This window comes from Siphateles boraxobius, unplaced genomic scaffold, assembly GCF_051911475.1.
Source record: "Siphateles boraxobius isolate OS27281-9 unplaced genomic scaffold, OSU_SipBor_1 130, whole genome shotgun sequence".
Taxonomy (NCBI): Eukaryota; Metazoa; Chordata; class Actinopteri; order Cypriniformes; family Leuciscidae; genus Siphateles; species Siphateles boraxobius.
Window position 1 is genome coordinate 11,965,639 of NW_027508734.1, and position 19,516 is coordinate 11,985,154.

Here is a 19,516-nt window from a genome sequence, read left to right on the forward strand (position 1 = left end):
TATTATTAAATAGTGTATATTCAAACTTTTTACTCTTGTCTGCATGTACATGAACTATTGATGTGTTTTATTATAATGCATTTAATGGTTACATAATGTTCAGCCTTTTGAAATATGAAAAAATAGTACTGTACATGTTTTTGTAGCTTTTGAAATGACTCAATCTGTCAATTACAGCATAATGTATTATTCTCAAGTCAAAAAGCAAAAGCAAACTTAAAAGCATTATAACATGGAGTAAAGAAAGTGCAGCTTTTAAGCTCATAATTCATCCTTGGTGCGTAATTGATGGAAAGTAGTCATGATAGCCATCAAGAACTTTTAGATGAAATGACCGGAATGTTTGGTTTCCGCTCTGATCAAAAGGCCAATTAAGGTATTTACATTCAGTATAAATTGTTTGTGGAGTTCAGATGTAAAGGGCATCATGCGTCTGCCTGACAACGAATTTGTATTTCCAGTCTGAATTAAGCTGTTATACATCATTTGTCCAGGGCTAGAATGCAGCAAAAACTGTTACCAAACCCATCAGGCCACATTTTCATATAATTACTGTAGGAAAATGTATGTAGGAAAAGTACAACAGCAACACAGTCCAACCCCCGATAGCAGACAGGGAAAATCTATTACACCCTTTTATGAACCCTGAAAAACAACTGATCGCAGGAAAGATTTCTACTATATATATATATATATATTGCTCGCAAAAGTTTATTTGGTCAGAAAACATGGCCAATGTGCCATGGAGAAACAATGGTCTTTTCAGCCAGATATGTAATAACGACGTATATCAGCAGGGGCCAGCGGTCCAAAATACCTGTGAAAAAATTGACCCCTTGCAAGTCAACAATCATCAAAAGCAAGTAGCAAATCACATTCATGGCTGTGACATGCTAAATGCACTGAAATAGTATTTAAATGAAGTCATCATTCTTTCAGCACAAACACAAATCTTATGTTAATTAGGCTCATTACGATCGTGTCTCATTCACAGAACTCAGCGCAATTAGCATCATATTGTTGCCCACAGAAAGCAGGCAGTAAATGAAATGTAATATTTACGTTTTCTATTGATCATAGCAGCTGGAATTCATCAAAAGATCAAAATAATAGAGAAAAGTGCAGTAACCAAACATCAAACCAAATTTTCAGCATTTTAAAGAACCGAGTGACTGCGAACTGACCAGCAACATCAGGAACTGCGTTGTGCAAATTGCATTTAGCACAAAATGTAGTGAATTGTGTGATATTAAAACACTGTGTGCAAACAGAAAGCTTGTGGGGGTGGAACAATTCATAGTTAGAAAATCGAATGTTTTCCAGTGGACCCTTTTCACAGTCTGTGTTGGTGCATTTCCACAGTTATCAACATTGCAAATCTCGAAAAGTTTTTCATATTTTCACTTATTTAAAAAATAATATACATGGATAACACTATACGTTGTGTTATAGGCTATTACAGTAAATGACAAAAATATAAAAATAATTAAAGCTCCTGCTATGGTGTTTCTAATACTACGGTCAAGGGAGTGACATTGCTCTTTCTTCTGACTGTTGTAATCAATCTCTCTATATTTTTCCCTCTTTTTGAAAGTCATGTAATTTTTACTTACTGGGACTTGGTATTACAATCCCTAACGATTCCTCACAGCACTGGCCTTGAACGATCAGCACCACCACAGTCCACACTGAAGAAGTCTTCTTAGGTAGATCTTAACACCAATACGACACATTGTCTTTTGTGTTCCACCACCTCATTAGATGTTTCGGCCTTTTATCACAAGACACCACAGGCTGATCAGACCTGGTTGTGTGTCGCATGGTGACTAAATTGGTCATTTGGTGGCCCACACTGTCTCCTTTCATTTCAGCCACAGCCAGTGACTACTTCCTTCGGCGAAAGTGGCAAGTTCCTTAATTACTTTCCACTGGGCCTGGCCTCTGATAAAAAGGCTGCTTCCTCCAGCAGCCTTACGGTGGATCTGGCTATAAAGCCCCTGCATCCCACATTCACTGGACGAACCTTCCAGCCCAGCTTCTCTGCTTCAGCGGCCAACGTGGCATACCACAGCTTCTTCCTTTCATAAGCCTCCTCGAAAGCCTCCTTCTAAGGGACTGTCGGTTCCACAATGAAGACACTATGGCAAGAGTTAAACCAGAAGACCAGTAGTACCTAGCTATATTCAGCTGGCAAGAGTCAGGAGATTGAAGGCTTAGTGCACTGCTTCTCACCTTCCCGGATAAAAGGTGTTAATTGCGGGAAGGCAGTCTGGGCATCTAGGGAAATGGCACTGCTTGAAACCCTCTTGTCCTCTAGTACTGTAGCCAAGCACTTCAATACTTATTTATGACGCCCAGTGTTTCTCCCTTGCGTTAAGCTGTTCTTACAACCCACAAGGATGTGCTTGAGGGTTGCTGGAGCTGCACACCGGTGACAGGCTGGATCCTCTCCATACAGAGGGCATCACAGCATGTGTGGCCCTGATGATGAAACTTAACCGGTTCGTGTCCATGTTCCACAGGTCACTCCATGTGATTTTTCGCCATCCCACCTCATCCAGCTGCCTCGCTGTGCTTGTAAGACCGCTCTGGCACACCTGGCTGCTCCCTCCTGGCAGCGCACCTCCCTCACCATCAGTTGCAGGTGTTCACATAGTGTAGCCTTTTGCCATGTGGGTGTTGTTGTTCCCAAAGTCCCCCTGCCATATTGGACTTGCCCCACAATGTCCCGGTGATTGAGGGCCACCTTCGCTACTGCTACTTCCAGTCACAGGACTCATTGAGTGTCATCTCCAGTCTAGCTCCTCCAAATGGTTTGATTTAGGCAGAGAGAAGACTCCATTCCCATACAGGCCTATACTGCTGAGGCATCTTTGTAGATGACACCTTAGCAGGCACTTCCTCACTTGTGCGCTCACCAGCCACTCCAGCCACTCGGCATGGGAAAGTGTGACCTCGTAGATGGTAAAAGACGAGGCAGCGACCCAAGTTGGAAGCACCTCAGCGTCAACTGGAAATGCTATAGTTTATTTATGCATGTATGTATGTATGTATGGTATGTATGTATGGTATGTATATTGCTGTTGTTCAACTTTTCCTGTGGGAGCAAAGGGGAATACAAAAGTTATATTAGCCTGCCCCAGCAGAGCACTGAAGCGTCTTAAGTAATGAAAGAGGGCAATGACGTAACGCAAAGTATTATGTAAAAATATGCAGAGCATTCAAGTATTTGTCGGACTGTAAACAAACCTGTCATTACTACAACTACAAAAGCAATGTATGCAGATGCCAGAGCATTGAATAATATTGCTATTGGAAAATTGCCTAGGCCAACATATTCAAAAATTCAACTCGATCAATACCCAAGAAATAACATGTTTTAGACCACCATATATAAATACATCTTAGATACAAATTTCCAGCTGCTTCATGAATACAGACAAGTTACCATGATACCACCACAACATGAAAAAAAACATTTCATCATTCCTTTAGCATACTCAATAGAGCTGCATTCTTAGTACAATGAACCAATCAATGTGACTTTGTGAAACATGCTATCCTTTGCTAAAATGTTGCTACAGTAGCCTAATATTAATGCTAGAAAAAAAATCTATTCTATTTCATCATTACAATCCATTTTTACATTCATCTTGACTAACGGGGCAAGATAGTCCAGGTAAGGGAGTGATGACCCCCCGCCAACCCCAAACCCCCCACCCTACCCCCCATCGCCCATAGAAGTTTATCTAACTATGATGACTTTTGCTTCTGAAAACCCCAGAAATGTGAAAAGGGTTCATTTATCAAATCAGTTAGCAAATGAGCAATACATTTTTTTTAAATCACATGAGTGAAGGCGTGCGCACGTAAGGAACACAGGGTTAAAAGGTGATTGTGCATGGTTGTGTGTGCAGTAATGTGATGTTGCCGAACTTGCCGCAGTCCACACGTCCTCTTTTAGATGGTACACACTCACTGAGCAGACATGTAGTCGAGCTGTCAGACACACACAGCAGGCAAAGCCCCTGAGGGTTACAGCCCTGGAGTGGAGCTCCCATCCCCAGTGCATTCTAATAAGCTCTCGGCAGCCTGACTCTCTGCAAACCAAGGTTAATCTAGGTGTCAACACCTGTCGTCGGAATTGGATATTGCTCTGGGGTGACATGAGCAAGCACCACATAGTTCCCCAACGTGACTTTCCCTTTGTTCCCATTTTCCATATTTGGATCATTCACCGGCTTTGCTTGGTTTGATTCGAAAAAAATAAAATAATTCCAAGACCCCCCGTCCCTTTATTTACCAGTTCTAAGAGTTACACTGAATAAAGCTGTACACCCTTAAAGGGATAGTTCACCCAAAAATGAAAAGTCATTTACTCACCATTTACTTATTCCAAACCTGTATGAATTTCTTTATTCTGCTGAACACAAAAGAAGATATTTTAAAGAATGTTGGTAACAAGATAGTTGATGGGCCCCATTGACTTCCAAAGTAGGAAAAAAAATACGATGGAAGTCAATGGGATCCATCAACTTTTCGATTACTGATATTCTGTAAAATAACTTTCTGTTGAACAGTATGTAATTCATACATGTTTGGAACAACTTGAGGGTAATTAAATGATGACAGAATTTTCATTTTTGGTTGAACTATCCCTTTAAGAGAGTCAATAGTGACACTGAAACAGCTAGGGTTTACAATGTTCCCCCTGAAAGCCCATCCTTCATTATGATAACACCATTGACAGGCAACATCTTCATCTGCCTGAAGCAATCACATCTAGCTAAGCTTGAGTGGCTCATACATACAGAGTTCCAGTTAAGGGTAGAGTGTCAAATTATATCACTGTAAAAGCCATACGATCATCATTTGTGATGAAGAAATTATCCAGTAGCTAGAGTAATCTCTAGTTATCCAGTGGAAACTGTGATGGTTAAATTATTTCAGAACCAGGACACAATATATTTACAGACTAAGCCCTATTAGGAACTACACAAATTTTCTTCGTCCTTTAACTTGCACTTTGCCATGCTCCATATTGTCCATGAATGAAATGTCCAGGTCACATTTCACACCAAACTAAGTCAATATTTTTTTTATGCAAAACATTTTTATTTAAAGCCTTAAAGCTGCAGTAGGGAGTTTTGAGAAAACGTTGACATAGCCTGAAAATTTGAAGAAGCACAATTTTCAGGTCCAACCCCCTTGCTCTCTGCTGCGCTACAGTCCTCCCTCCACAGCTCCTCCCCCACAGCGGAGCCTGCCATGAACGCGCAGGCTAGTAAGCAGGACCACCGATGACGGCGGATTATAAACAGTTATGGAACATTCACTAATAGGGACGAAACATCAACAATATGTTTACATTGACTATGGCCTGCCCATACTTTGACTACAAACTTGGTCCTCCAATTATTATGTATTTTGCAATACATGTAACTTTATAACGTTGCACTCTTTCTATAGGTCATAAATAGCTAGTAATATAACGTTAATATAACGGTAACTAACGTTACAGTATGTTAGTAATTATTCTAGTGATATGTAATGCTAGATAAGGTTTGCTAGGACATTATTTCAGCAACATGACAAGCCAGTGAATTAGCAGGTTTCAATTGTTGCTTACCACAGTGTGTGACATTTTATCTACATGTTATGCTGCTAGAGTTTTGTCACCGAGTCAAATGGGCTCTGTCTAATTCTTTCTTTATCGATTTTTTATCATCATCAGTCTTTTTCCTTTTACCTCTTTGCTTTATGAGCAGGTGCCACTCTAGAAATTGGCAGTTTAGGTTGTTTCTCCGCCATTAGCACAGCTGCAGCACACTGGCAATCTTGAGCTTGAATGACGGTACGCGCTCGCGCTGTGCAAGAGAGGGGTGATCAGCGCGTACACGAGCGTGATTGACACTGCTAAGACATTCATCCTGGCTCTGATTGGTTGTTTCTGACCAGGAGCGGTGTATTTCTGAAAATGGCAATAGGACCACTGGGAGGAGCCAGAGGAGCTTGATTTTTTCACAGATTATCTGTCTCATATTCTACTGTCAGGATATAATGACAGTTTTAACAAATATTTGTTTACAAAAGTTACCTACTGGAGCTTAAAGAGGCTGAAAATGAACCCAATATTGATAGTTTGCATTGTAACATTATCATGACAAGCAGATATTCCAATAATTCAGAGACTGTAACAGAATATAAAAAAAATCAATATAACAAACTACCATGATGAATTAATGCATTGCATGTATATGTTAAACATTATATTAATGAGTATTGGGGGTTGCATGTGCTTAATTGTCATTAAATGTTACAGTGCTATTTCAAAAATAGTTTCCTTTTTTTTTTTTTTAAAGCAAAATATAATTTATTATTTCTTGTAATTTTTGAGTGAAATATGACCTGGGCATATTTGTAGATGTACATGTTAAATTGCCTGGATTGCTATGAATCAAATGTTGACATATAAAGTATAATGGAATATGGTAATTGCATAACTTGCAACATTAAATTTATAGAATACAATTTTTCTATCTCAGGCATTCGAGCATATTTTACATCTAATGGGTGAATCGCGATTTTTGGTTAATTGTTAAGCCTGACAGCCATTGCGAATGGCCTCAATTTTAACATGAATAAACTTAATGCAGGCTGAATACATGATATGATTTGCCCAATTTACGCATTTTAAAATGTCTGTTTTATTACAAGGAATTATTAAAATCTTTCAAAGAAATGGCCACATTTAAATACGTTACACCCACAGGCATTTCCCTCAGTTAACTGCTAGCCAGCAAGGCACTACATCAGTTGTGTGGACCAACCAAGGCTGTTATTCACACTTCCCCATGCTCAATTGGCCACAACCAATCCCTCTCTCCTTTGCCTCAAGAGCAGAAAAAGAGTCACAATGAATTTCTTGACAGATAGAGTCAAAACTAGGTTATGCCATAAATCTTTGAACAAACAATGGACTGCCTAAACACAACGGACAGAAAAGACTTCATCTGACAAGGTTCTGATATTTATTTAATATTTAATCTAAACATACATTTGAATATGTCGTTTGCAAATATCTGTGGTACTGCAAAGAGGCAAGAGAATCCGTTGACATCGAAATCCTGCTGTCAACAAGATTTGGTGTCGTATCGACAAACATCTCAGAGAAACAGCCCCTGGAATAACATGTTTAGCTACAGACAACAACATGAAATCGTTAACTTTAGATGCGATGGCATTTATCAAATGCTATGAAGATTACGAAACATTAATTCAAACAGGTGTCATTTTAGGATCTCTGTGATATTGAACCTGCAGTTTAGTTCTTGTTTTACCACATTCAGTTTTGGTGATCAGAAAAAGTACGGCAGCACGGTTACAGACCGTGATGTGTTTTTCCCTCAAACAATATTAGAGACCCTGTATTAATAATGAGCCGCCAAGTGCTCATCTAAAGATACTGTGTGATATTTATGTTCTCTCCTGGCTGACCCTTTCTGAAGAGTAAGTCACAAAATAACCCTAGTGTCATAAAATAAATCAAAACACATTAAAATAAGTTAACAGGTTGACGAGAATATAAATGTACAGTATATACAATCACATACAATGAAAATATATCAACGCTTTAGTGTTCTTAAGGTTCCAAGTCGCCCGCTTAAGAGCTATAGATCATAAAATCAAAGTTGCAGGAACAAAAAAATAAAGGAGAAAGATGCTGACTGCAGCAGCGGGAAAATAATCAAAACATAATAAGGCTTTTCTCACAATATCCCAGCTGTTAAAGCAGAGCAGAACCAAAGAGCAGCCGTCTTGAAAAGATAATATATCAACAGCACTAAACATGACAGGCACCCATACTTTACCTTCGAAATGAAAACAAAATAAATAAAAATATATTCATATATGTGTATATATGCTTATAAAATGAAACACTGAAAATCATTTCTCAAACACAGTGCCACCAATCAAAGGCAACATTCTGCTTTTGCCACCACTTTTTAGGAAACGTTTTTCTGTCTTTGTAGAATAATTCTGTACACTATATACTGTACCAGTAAACAAAATGTAAAAGTTTGTTTTTAAATATTTTTTACTTTTTTATGTATACCCAGTGTATTGAAAAAAGTGTTGCAGGCACTTGAAGTCCATCTCCGACGTGTTGGTGTTTTTACAGTGGAGCGCCGACGCGGGAAAAGGGCTTGTTTGGTTATTCCTGGATTGTGTTTGATTCTGGTGAGAGGCGTTGCACCAGTCTCAGCCAAGGATGTCCAAGTAGACAGGCGTGGCTTTTCCCAGAGCGTAAAGGACTTTCTGAATGTCTTTGATGTTTAGTCGTTGTTGCGGCTCTCTTTGCCAGCAGCCTAACATGAGGTCGTACACCTCCTTAGGACACAGGCGAGGCCTGTCTAGAACCCGACCTTGAGTAATGCATTCAATGACCTGCAAAAGAGAGAGACAGAAATGAGCAAATGTGTGGAATTGATTTGGAGGTGATGCGTGCAATTTGTTTATGCTATTTCACATGCAGAGTCAAATATAAGTAATGTTGCACACTATGACTCGTTGTTTGAGCATCCCGACCAGAGGTGCGTTTCCCGTACAATGATGGAACTCGCTGCCATCATTAACTACCATAGTACGATGCATCGTTGAAGAAATCAAGCAGCTAGTTACGACTGTTTCCCGAAACAGTATTTCTCATACTTCTCAGTTATTTTGCTTTATTTCCAGATTCAATCATAGGCTCGTTCTTTTGTAGTAATTCGTTCTAAAATTACGCTTTAAATCTCTTGACAAACTAAAAGACGTAAATGACGCGTATGTATTCTAAATAAAAGATACAGATTGTACTGAATGTCAGCTTGCTTATTTGGCTCAAGATAAGGATTTAAGTCCACATGTCATGCAAACAAGAAACTCTTACCACTGTGGTGAACTTCAAACCAAAGCTCGAGAGCTGTTTTGCGAATGTTCGTAACTTGGAATTATGTTTTCGGTAAACACAGACTCGTTGAACTATGCTGATAACGACGGAACTTGTTGCGACCATAGTTGGCAAACAATGCTTTTGGGAAACGCACCCCAGTCCGATACAGCAAAAGTCGATGAAACAATGGTGAGATTTTTGGGACAAACTCCTTGATTGTACCATTCCCATAATTCACACACAATAAACTCCCAATAGATTCAGGGGCTGTTTACACAAGACCGTTTTCAACTAAAAACTAAAAACTTTTTATGTGTTTTGACCTTTCAATTTACGACGACAACAGCGGTTTTGGGTGCCTGAAAATGCAAATTTTTGAAACCGGGTTTCAGAATGCAAGTTTTTTAAAAGGGTCTTTGTGTAAAAAAATAAAACAAAAAAACAAATCTCTGCAAAATGCACATGTGTATCACGTGTTCAGTCTATAGTGTTTCATCGTCAACTAATGACCTGGCAGCAGAATACAGGGTTTTTAGTCGTTTTCGTGGATCCGTGGGAATGGGAATCGTTTTGACAATGGTATCATCTGTACACGGAAAACTCAAAGGTAAAATATCTCCGTTTTAAATATATTGTTGTTGTGCAAACGTACCCTCAGTGTTAAGCCAGGTTCACACTGTTGAGCCACAATTTGACAATTTTGTAAATCCTTTTGTGAAGTCTTAGATCGCTTGTTTAAAGTTCGCCAACAACTGATTGATGATCATTGCAACTTTCACCTCAAATGAAATTCTGCCAGTGTCCTAATGGTTAGAGTTGTGACTAGTTGTGACCTAATGGTTAGAGAGTCGGACCTGTAACCCAAAGGTCACAGGTTCGATTCTCAATACCAGCAGGAAACCACTGATTGTGTGGCTAGATGTAAGCTGCTAACCTGATCTCCGACAGCATGACATGACACCCCTCCAATAGAGATCACACTCACATTCTAAAAATGTCATATTCACACTGACGTTCTAATAATGGCTCCTTTTCGCCATGTGAACATTTACCTCATTATTGGATAACTGAAACCATGGCTGTTTCCCATAGGTGAAGATCTCCCACATAATGACTCCAAAGCTCCACACATCACTCTCTGTTGAGAACTTCCTGTACATAATGCTCTCCGGAGGCATCCAGCGAATGGGCAGCATGGTGTGACCTCCCACCTAGAAGACAGATTACACATCAAGCATTGCTCACAAACATCTTACGTGGTATGGATGACATTTCCCTTTCTATGTATCAAGCTAACAGCTTAGTCTACTACTTTAGCTCTAACTGGTTAAGAAAAGCTCTTTTGAATAACTAAAACAAGATACAGTACATACGCACGTCACAATAACGCATTGTGACAAATTATTTATTACCGGTCCCTGTGTATATTTTTCAGTAAGTTCAAGCAGATTGTGCACTTAACTCAGAATTAAGGTACTTTTTTCAAAGATAACAAAATATCTTACTGACCTCAAACTTTTAAACGGAGGTGCATGTAAATAAATATACTCGAGACTAAATGCATCAATTTCAGTGTTCAAAACCCAAACCCCAAAAATGTTTTATTTGGAAGTGACAGAAGACTTTGTGTCCTAACTTTTTATGATTGCAAAAAATGTATATCTATATTATGTGTAGTCACCTATTTTGGAGTTCTTACCACTAGGTAGCTGGTCTAAGGGGGTTAAAGATGCAGTAAGCGATTTCTGAGAAACGCTGTAGGTTTTTGGAATCGACACCCAAAACAAACAAACCCCTCACGTCATTGCACAAGCACAGACAAACAGCTGGCGCATCAGACAGCTCGTATGGATGAATCAGCTTTGATTTAAGAACAACAACAGCTTACAGCAGCATATCTTGGTTCTGTGAAACAGCAAAACCAATGTTACTTATGTATCCAGCAGAAAAAAAGCAAGTTTTTTTTGTTTATAGTGCATTCCCGCTCTATAACGCCTCTCCAGAACTGGAAAGTTTTTCCAGTATTAACGCGGGTCCAAAAGGTCTTACGTGATCGTAACCCGATTTACACAGCCAAGACTATGTACAAACACAATATTGTTTTCAACAGACACAGACACATGCACACACCAGACATCTAACAAATATTCACAAAAGTCTTTGTTTGGGTGTTGATTCCAATTATTTAATGGTGCAATAAGCAAAATCACTTGACCCCTTAATACTAATATTAACACCTTGCTATGTGTACTGTGCTAGACTAACTGGGACTAGTCACAGCACTTGCATTTTGTTTTCCTTATTGTTGGTTTGATTGCTTCTATTGTTCTCCTCAGTTGTAAGTCACTTTGGATAAAAGTGTCTGCTAAATGATTAAATGTATATGTAAATGTAAATCGCTTACTTTGACTGCAGCCATAGTTGACAGACCATCTGAGAGGTCCTTAATGAAAGCAACAGACAGAAAGTCTTCTTCACTGCTCATGTGGAACTCTTACAGTATGTAACAGAATAAAGGTGATGATACACAGGGGAACTGTTTGGGCAATGTTGCTGGCCAATGTTGCCGTCAACGGGCAACCAGATGAGACACAGGGCCCACAACCGATCTAAATTAGAGATAAATTTATTGCCCATTTTCAATGGGAAAGTGCCCAAGTAACAATTGCTCGGCAAGATTGCCCAGCAACATTGCTCTGAGTATCATCACCTTAAGACTTAAAAACAATACAAAACAGCTTATCGATTATCCCGACCCACTCTGTAACACTTTTTGATGCGAGAATGTAACAAATCAACAGAACAAATCCTTAGTGTTTTTATAGCAAATAATATATTGATACTATTAGCTTTAATAATGATCTGAAAGTCCTCCGCTAGTTGAGCCTAATTGACTAAACAATAATGCATTAATTGCGCATGAACTCAGCTTCGATTAAAATGGCTTATTCTCAAATCTATTTCTTATTCACGTCAATTCCACTACATTCATCACGTTGTGCCAGCATGAAATGCCTGTGAAGAAGACTGCTGGGTATTGCTGGAGCCCTTCCAGCTCAGTGTGGAGTTCTCTTTGTAATTACTATTCCCTCTGTTGTTTGGCGTTACATTGATCTTACTTCCGGCTGGCAGAGAGTAGACTAATGAATGTCTACCGCCACATTAGAAATTAGCCAAGTAGGTTCCTGTGACTACTGTCCACTGCATATAGTCAATATCTTATCGGAATCCTTGCAGCCTGTGCTCTGTAAAGGTCTGAGTCAGTTTATTTGTATTTCTACTGCTCTTATTGCAAGTGCTAGTCAGGAGAGGATGCAAAGCGACGGGGTGAACAGGACGTTTCTGGAAGCTCTTAATGCGGTAACGTCTCAAACTGGTAACTCGAGGGTAATTAACCAAAGAAAAGGTCTTCAAATAGTAACTCTGCAACAAGACATAATAGTGTCACGTTATGAATTGTGTTGTGACATGTCATAAAGCAATGACACGTGAAATCACACTTTTGTACAGTATCTGGGAGTGGTTGTGTGTGTCAATGAGCAAAAAGATGACAGACATGCAATACATACTGAATTAAATTAAATTTACAATATACTGAATAAAGTATGTCCTGTTACAGAAATCCAATGAAGTGGCTTAATGAGTAATCATTGCTCTATTTGTCATTTAAGCTCTGACATGTTCTCTTTAAAGAAAATTCAGCAAACTAGTGATGTAGTGAAATAAAAAGCTGTATTATACAGATTCTTCTCATGTAAGTTCATTGCAGTACCCTGCAGTGAAAGCATCACTTTTGTGTTTTACTAAAAAATACTGTATATCTGAAAGCGTAGCTAATTAAAAACATCAATATGTTCGGTCAACCCTTGTAATCAGCAAGTTTTATCTACAAAGACCTCTAAAAATAGTCGTATTTCCATTACCCTTTAAATTGTGCAAATTGCGATATGAAAATACGCCCAATGGAAACAAGTCAATTTGGCAAAAACTCCCATATATTGCAACAAAAAGTTTTTATCTTTGTATGAGGTGGTTTTTCAGGCAATTCAAAAGGAATATTTTGCAAAACTGCAATGGAAACGTTTTTTGCGCATTTACAAGTCACCTGACATATATGGTGCGGTATGCTTGGACAGAAGACAAGACAGAGTTCTTTATTAATCTCATAAAAGACCAAAGAATTATGGGAATACTGGATTTTAAACCACAAGGAAATGCCCCAATCAAGACCTTGAAGCAGATAGGAGGGAGAAACACCCAGAAACACGTCATACTTGGCCGCTCCCAAGTATAAGGGGCTTTCCTTGCTATTAATGCTTGGATAACATGCCTATGTCTCCTTCACTTAAAAATAATGGTGTGGTGGCTGGGATATATTAACCTACCAACATCCGTTGCCATAATTATTGGAATGACTTATCGTTAAAGAAAAAATTACGTTTCAGTTGCATAACATCGGTTAATGGAAACGCCGTCATTTCGCAATAGTTTTTTATCGACATTTAGAAAATATCGCAAAAGTTTTGCGCACATCTGTAATGGAAAGGCGGCTAGTGTCTTGCACGGTTGTTTGCCATTCAGAGTTAAATTGAGGTTGACTTTTAAATTCAAATTTGAAAAATATACAGCAAAATGTACCTCAGTACAACGAAGTTGTGCTATGTTATAGTACATGATTACATACATGTATCTCAGCATAATTAGTAGTTCAAATTGTATTAGAGTTACTGGAAATATTCGTGTGAATTGTTAATTCACAATTTAAACTAGCCGAATAACAGTGATCTTAATAATAGGCTTAAAGGAGACACGCACACGTCCTGATACTTAAATAATTCAAATTACTTTTAAATCCCTCTTTAAGATGAGCAACTAAAATTGGTTAAGCAATCATTCAAACCACAATCCACTGTATCACCTTGGGCTTTGTGGTTGAGACTACAGCATGAGCACGATTGAAAATGGAGAAAAAAAATTTCTGTCTGCTGATTGACCATATTTCCGTTCTGTCAGCATGGAGTGGGTTTCAGGAAGAAGGCAACATGTTTTTATCTTGGTAGTTTGTAAACTGGATTACTGGTTAGTCTGTGGCTCAGTGGTAGAGGGCTAGATTGGATTATGGGTATGAAGAGCAAAGCAGCATGCTGGAGAATGGATTACAGCCCTGCTAGAGCTAGTCTCTGGGCATTTACAATTTTATACTTCGTATCAGGGGAAGCAGATTCATGCATCCATGACCGATAACAGATTTCTCCAACCATTTAAAACACTTGGCTAAATATCTAGTAGAAACAGATATTAGAATTCATAAAGAAAATACGGGCTATTGAAAGTGATGACATTGACATTAGTTGTTTATTAAAAAAAAAACCACAAAAAAGTGATAGGGTAACCTGTCCATGTCACTTGTTTATTGTGTGTAATCAGTTATTTGTGGTGAAGACACAATCATTGACAATCTGCAGCTTATTCATGGGATCGAGCCTGTGCTGTCATCTTCACTGAATCTGTTTACAACCATCAGCGGCTCTAAACAGTTTATCAAAAACATCTCATGCAAAAAGATACTCGGCAAGCCATTAGGTGGTAGGAAGTCGATGTGCCACTTATAACATCTTGACGAAGGCGGCTCTGAATTGGTCACTGATGAAAGTACCTCAATCTCTCTTCCAGTCATGCTCCATTCCTGTGGCCAGACGCTCGAGCCCCAGAGGACAACAAACGTCAATATGACTCGCCATGTGTGGATTACGTGCTTGGCAGGATCCGCTATTTATAATCACTTGACACAGTGAACGTGTCCAATGCGGTAACAATTTCATAATCCCTCTGCTTTGTCAATATTGCAGACAGTGCATAATTGTGCGCATGTGCGGCTGATAAAGATGTATCTGGCCTGTGTGAGACCTTCAGCTTACGACCGGCTTGAATGCAAAGACTCTCCACAATCAAATCTCTCTGAGATTTTGTTGTCCTTGCGTTTAACTAGATCTAATAGATAGCTATTGGTATTCCAAAAATGATCTTCCCTCATTTGTGCTATTTATTGATGGGATTGCAAATTGAACATAATTTTACCAAAGACTTAAAATGTTCTGTCCAGGATGTTTATGCAACTAAACATAATTTGCAAGCAAATTATGATTATAGTCTTGACACTTACAATGGAAGTTATCAGGTAAAGCAATAAAACATTAAAATATACAAAACGTAAACATTATATGTTAAAGTGAGACTAATGTGATTTAAATCGCTTGCTTTTCTTTTCAAAGTTATACTACAATATTTCCACTCGTGTAAAGCAAGAATGCTTTCTCTAATTGTGTCAATACAATGAAAGTCAATGGGGTCCAATGTTATTTTGAGAGACAGACATTTTTCAAAATAGTCAAGAAAGTCATACAGGTTTGTACTGTAAATGACATTAGGGTAAGTAAATGATGGATTTTTCAATGTGCATTTTTTTGTGCGTCAATTCCTATGTAAGTGTTTTAACAAAAAGCGTTTTTTTAAGTACATGGATTTTACTCTAATTTGAAGGTGCCTTACTGTGACCGTAGTTTTTGTTTTCAACTTAATAAAATAAAATTTAAAAAATGTAATATTAATTATTTTTGGTGGCAATATAGAGATCATTCAGAACCCAGGACATTCCTATGCTTTTAGTGCAGAAGTGTGGACTTTAAGTCCAGAAATGTACTTGCAATGATGCCATAAAAAGTTTTTGTCAGCAAACATTAAAACGTAATTAAACTGTTGCGATACTTACTCGATAGTAATCAGAGCTGTATATGTCTCTGGACATCCCGAAGTCTCCAATTTTCACAAGCAGGCCGTTACCCACGAGGCAGTTGCGGGTGGCCAAGTCGCGGTGCACAAAATGCTGAGAGGACAGGTAGATCATGCCTGCCGCTATCTGTGAACCGATATGAAGCATCTGCGAGAGACCAAGTTCCCCGTTAGACTGCATCGGTTGGCCATCCACGAGGATCATGGCGTCTGGACCATGGGCTCTGAAATGTGGGGAGAAAGTCATGATGGTTACACTTGTCAGTCTTGGCAGTAATTGTCCTTCAGTGCTGAGCTACGTCCAGGTTTTTGCAATTACTTACATTTAGGATCCGAGCAGGGAAAATTGATTATGGATCAATGTAAAAGGGCACAGGGTCAAAATGTTCAAACGCACTGCCTTATTGCTCCATAAAATAATTCCCCCTCTAATCCTTTAATCCTGTAAAGCTGTCTGATTTGAAGTGAGTAAGTCAAGGCAAAGAAAGATGTGTTTTGACTTCAACTGTGGAGAAATAAAATCACCTATTCAGTTAACTTTTTCGATTTTCTCTTCACTCAGGGAAAATGATTTTTGTCTGATTGCAGCAGCATTTGCATAAGGTGGCTGTTGAAAAGTGCTCGACTGTAATTTGTGCATCTCTTCTGGTCAGTGCCTCTTCAGCAGCGTGCTCTTCAACTGTATGTTTGAAGAGCTAACAATCAGGAAGCTAACAATCCAAGTGGGAGCTCTGCTTTAGAATGCAATGTCTGGTTCCGGAAAAAAGAGAAAGAATCCTATTCATTTTCTCAATAAAGAAATTGATTTTTAACAACATTTAAAAAGATTTGATGTCTGAAGAGGTGATTAAGCCGCCTAAGTCAGAGTGATTTCAACATTATTGTTGAAAATTTGTATTTATTTTGGCAAATTCGCAGTGAACTACAATACCCATAATCCTGAAGAGAGATTTGCCAATCAGAGAGTTTGCTGTTGCCATGGAAATGGAAATCCCTCCAAAAGTGCTCAGCAGCGACTGTCAGTTTCTCTACACTAAAAAAAACCCCCAAGTATTTATCTTGTGTATATACAGTATATGAATATTGTGCAATAAACTTAAAAGCATTTTATACATACTCTACCATTTAAGTATTTTTTTAAAGATATTTCTCATACTCACAAAGGCAGTATATATTTGATCAAAATAAAGTCATATCTGTAATATTTTGAAATACGGTATATAACTGTTTTCTTTTTTAATATATTTAAAAATGTAATTTATTCCTGTGACGCAAAGCTGAATTTTCAGCATCATTACAGTGATCAGTATCACATGATCCTCCAGAAATCATTCTAATATGCTGGGAAAAAAGACAATTCTTATAATTATCAATGTTGAAAACTGTTGTGCTGCTTTGATATTTTTCTGTAAACCATGATACATTATTTTTTAGAATGTTTTCTTTTGAACAGCATTTATTCATAATTATAAGTATCAACATAGTATTTCTTTAAAAAATAATAATAATAATAATAAAAAAAGCATACTGACCCCAAACTTTTGAATGGTAGTGTAAAATCAAACAACTCGGTCATTAGATTTATAATCTACCATCCTTTATGATTCAATTACATACATATTTATTTACCATTTCAAATATTTTTTAGGTTACTTTTTTTTTCTCAATGGTCCACTTTAGACATTCGACTACTAACTACAAGTAACTCTGCAACTACCCTGTCAACTCTCATTAGAATATTTGTAAACTGTTAGTAGACTGTTATCTTATGATTAGGATTAGTAAAATAATATGTTGTTGCAAAGTATAGTCAGTAGAATGTCTATTGGGGAAGCATCAAAATAAGTTTGATCAGATATTAAGCAGACGGTCCACTAAACCTCTAATGAGAGGTAGTTGCAAAGTTACTTATAGGTAGTAAAATGTCTAAAGTGAACCATCGAAAAAGTGTTACTTTTTTTATTCTAATCAAAGCTCGGGAGTCATGAACCAAACAACCAACTCTAAGCTGAATCACAAGTTGGGATTCAACTCAGTATTTGTTGGTTACATCATAACTTAAAACTTATTCCTGGAGAATACTTTTGAAATGTTTATGGAACGAATGTATAGAGGAACAAAAACTTTCCGATCCTAAGCTGTTGAAAAACTAGGCTGTACACTCTTGTGCAATGTTCCCCAAGTTATTTACACTGACTTTTCTAGTGTGCTTTACATGAAGTTCTCGCTAAATCTTTTTAATTCAACATATCATCTGCATGAAGCCTGGAGTCTGCTGCCAAAATCTTTTTAGCGTCCATTAAATACCACCAGACTTGAAAAAAATGTATTTTTTTCTTTTTCTTGAAATGCTAGTCCGGCCATCTGCATAAGTGTAAGAAAATATTCTCACTAAAAAAAAAAGACTAATTTATTATCATCACCCATCTCTTTGCTCCCACAAGACAATCATCTCACTCCAGAACTCTGTCTGCCTTTATATTTTCACAGATCTCCCCTCCAAATGACAATTAGCATGGCCTCAATCCATGCGACTTTCAAAACCTAGTGAGCTGTTTCATTATCTAATGCCTGGACAGGCAGCTGTCTACATAAACTGCATTTTAACCAAATTTAAACTGCATCATTTAATGATTATCAACCTTATGTGCCTAATACTTGAAAAAGATTTTAAGAGAAATATTAGACAATAACAGAACTCAATTAAGTCTCATGTGCAACATGTTAGCAATAAAATGTTCCTCTGGATTGGCTCCATCCACCATATTAAAATGAAATTTTCATTGCTTGTTGCAGCGCATGATGTAATTAGACGATTCATTGAGGATACATGTGATAATCCAACATATTTTGGCCAAAATTAGGTATCTTAGGAGCTAAAATAATTTTACTTATTGCATTTTCAGACAGCCTTTGCTTATAGAGCGCACCTATAATTCCAACCTAGGGTCATTGAAAATTAGTGCACGTGGCGGCATTTCTGCAAAATTATATTACTGTATGTCACTTCTTGCATGTTTCACAACACTTTCAGTTTTGTCTGCAACTGATTATGTGATGCAAACATCAAAATGTATTAGTTTACAAATCATTAGCACGGTAAAAGCATTTTAAGATAACATAGTATTGTGCAAGGAACCGCACAAAAATAAATCTTGAAATTAATAAAAGTTGTTGGCATTTTACTATCTCTAATGTTCATTTGAGCTGGAAACTACAGTGAATTGTATGTGTAGGTATGCTTTTGGAATGTAAAAATTTAGGTAGAGCCTAGAGGCATGTTTTTCTAATGAACCTAGGGTGTATAATTCCCATTAAAAGCTAGATGGGAGGTAATATGAGTTTTGTGACAAAGCTTCGTTCTTTAGCATTCATTGTTCTTTATATAACATGAAAAATAACTACCTCAGAAACTTATTGAGGTCTCCATGCTTCATGTATTCAAACACCATGATGAGAGGGTCGCCGTCCACACACACGCCGTAGAACATCACAATGTGTTCGTGCTGCAGGTTGGTGAGAAGCTCCGCCTCCCGTTGAAAGTCTTTTCTGGCAGTCAGGGTTGGATCTTTGAGAGTCTGAGAGAAAGTAGAAAGTGTGTTTACTCTAGGAGATGTAAAGACAAGAACAAATGCATCGAGGGAGAGTCGGATGCCGGGTTTTTTACTCAAGCTGTCCTCTAGCCAAGGAGAAATGAGACGAAGGTTAGACTAATATGCCTAATTGCATTTCAGGATGTCTGCCATGAACTGAAATGAGATGAAAATGTACAACAAAAGGCCATAGCATGAT

The 19,516-nt window shown here is 38.0% G+C and overlaps 1 protein-coding gene across 3 annotated transcripts in view; it reads right to left on the minus strand.

The window, feature by feature from the left end:
* Positions 1 to 7,008: 7,008 nt before the first annotated feature.
* Positions 7,009 to 19,516, minus strand: part of ntrk3b (neurotrophic tyrosine kinase, receptor, type 3b) — a 142,448-nt gene continuing 129,940 nt past the window's right edge. For 2 of the 3 annotated variants that reach the window (XM_077228012.1, XM_077228013.1), the window contains 4 exons: positions 19,130 to 19,302; positions 15,705 to 15,948; positions 9,988 to 10,146; positions 7,009 to 8,448 (listed from right to left, as the gene is read on the minus strand). In XM_077228012.1, coding sequence (XP_077084127.1) covers positions 8,263 to 8,448; positions 9,988 to 10,146; positions 15,705 to 15,948; positions 19,130 to 19,302 — 762 coding nt within the window. In that variant the 3' untranslated portion in view covers positions 7,009 to 8,262. Of the gene's footprint in view, positions 8,449 to 9,987; positions 10,147 to 11,339; positions 11,379 to 15,704; positions 15,949 to 19,129; positions 19,303 to 19,516 lie in introns of all 3 variants that reach the window. The other variant, XM_077228011.1, reaches the window with a different exon arrangement.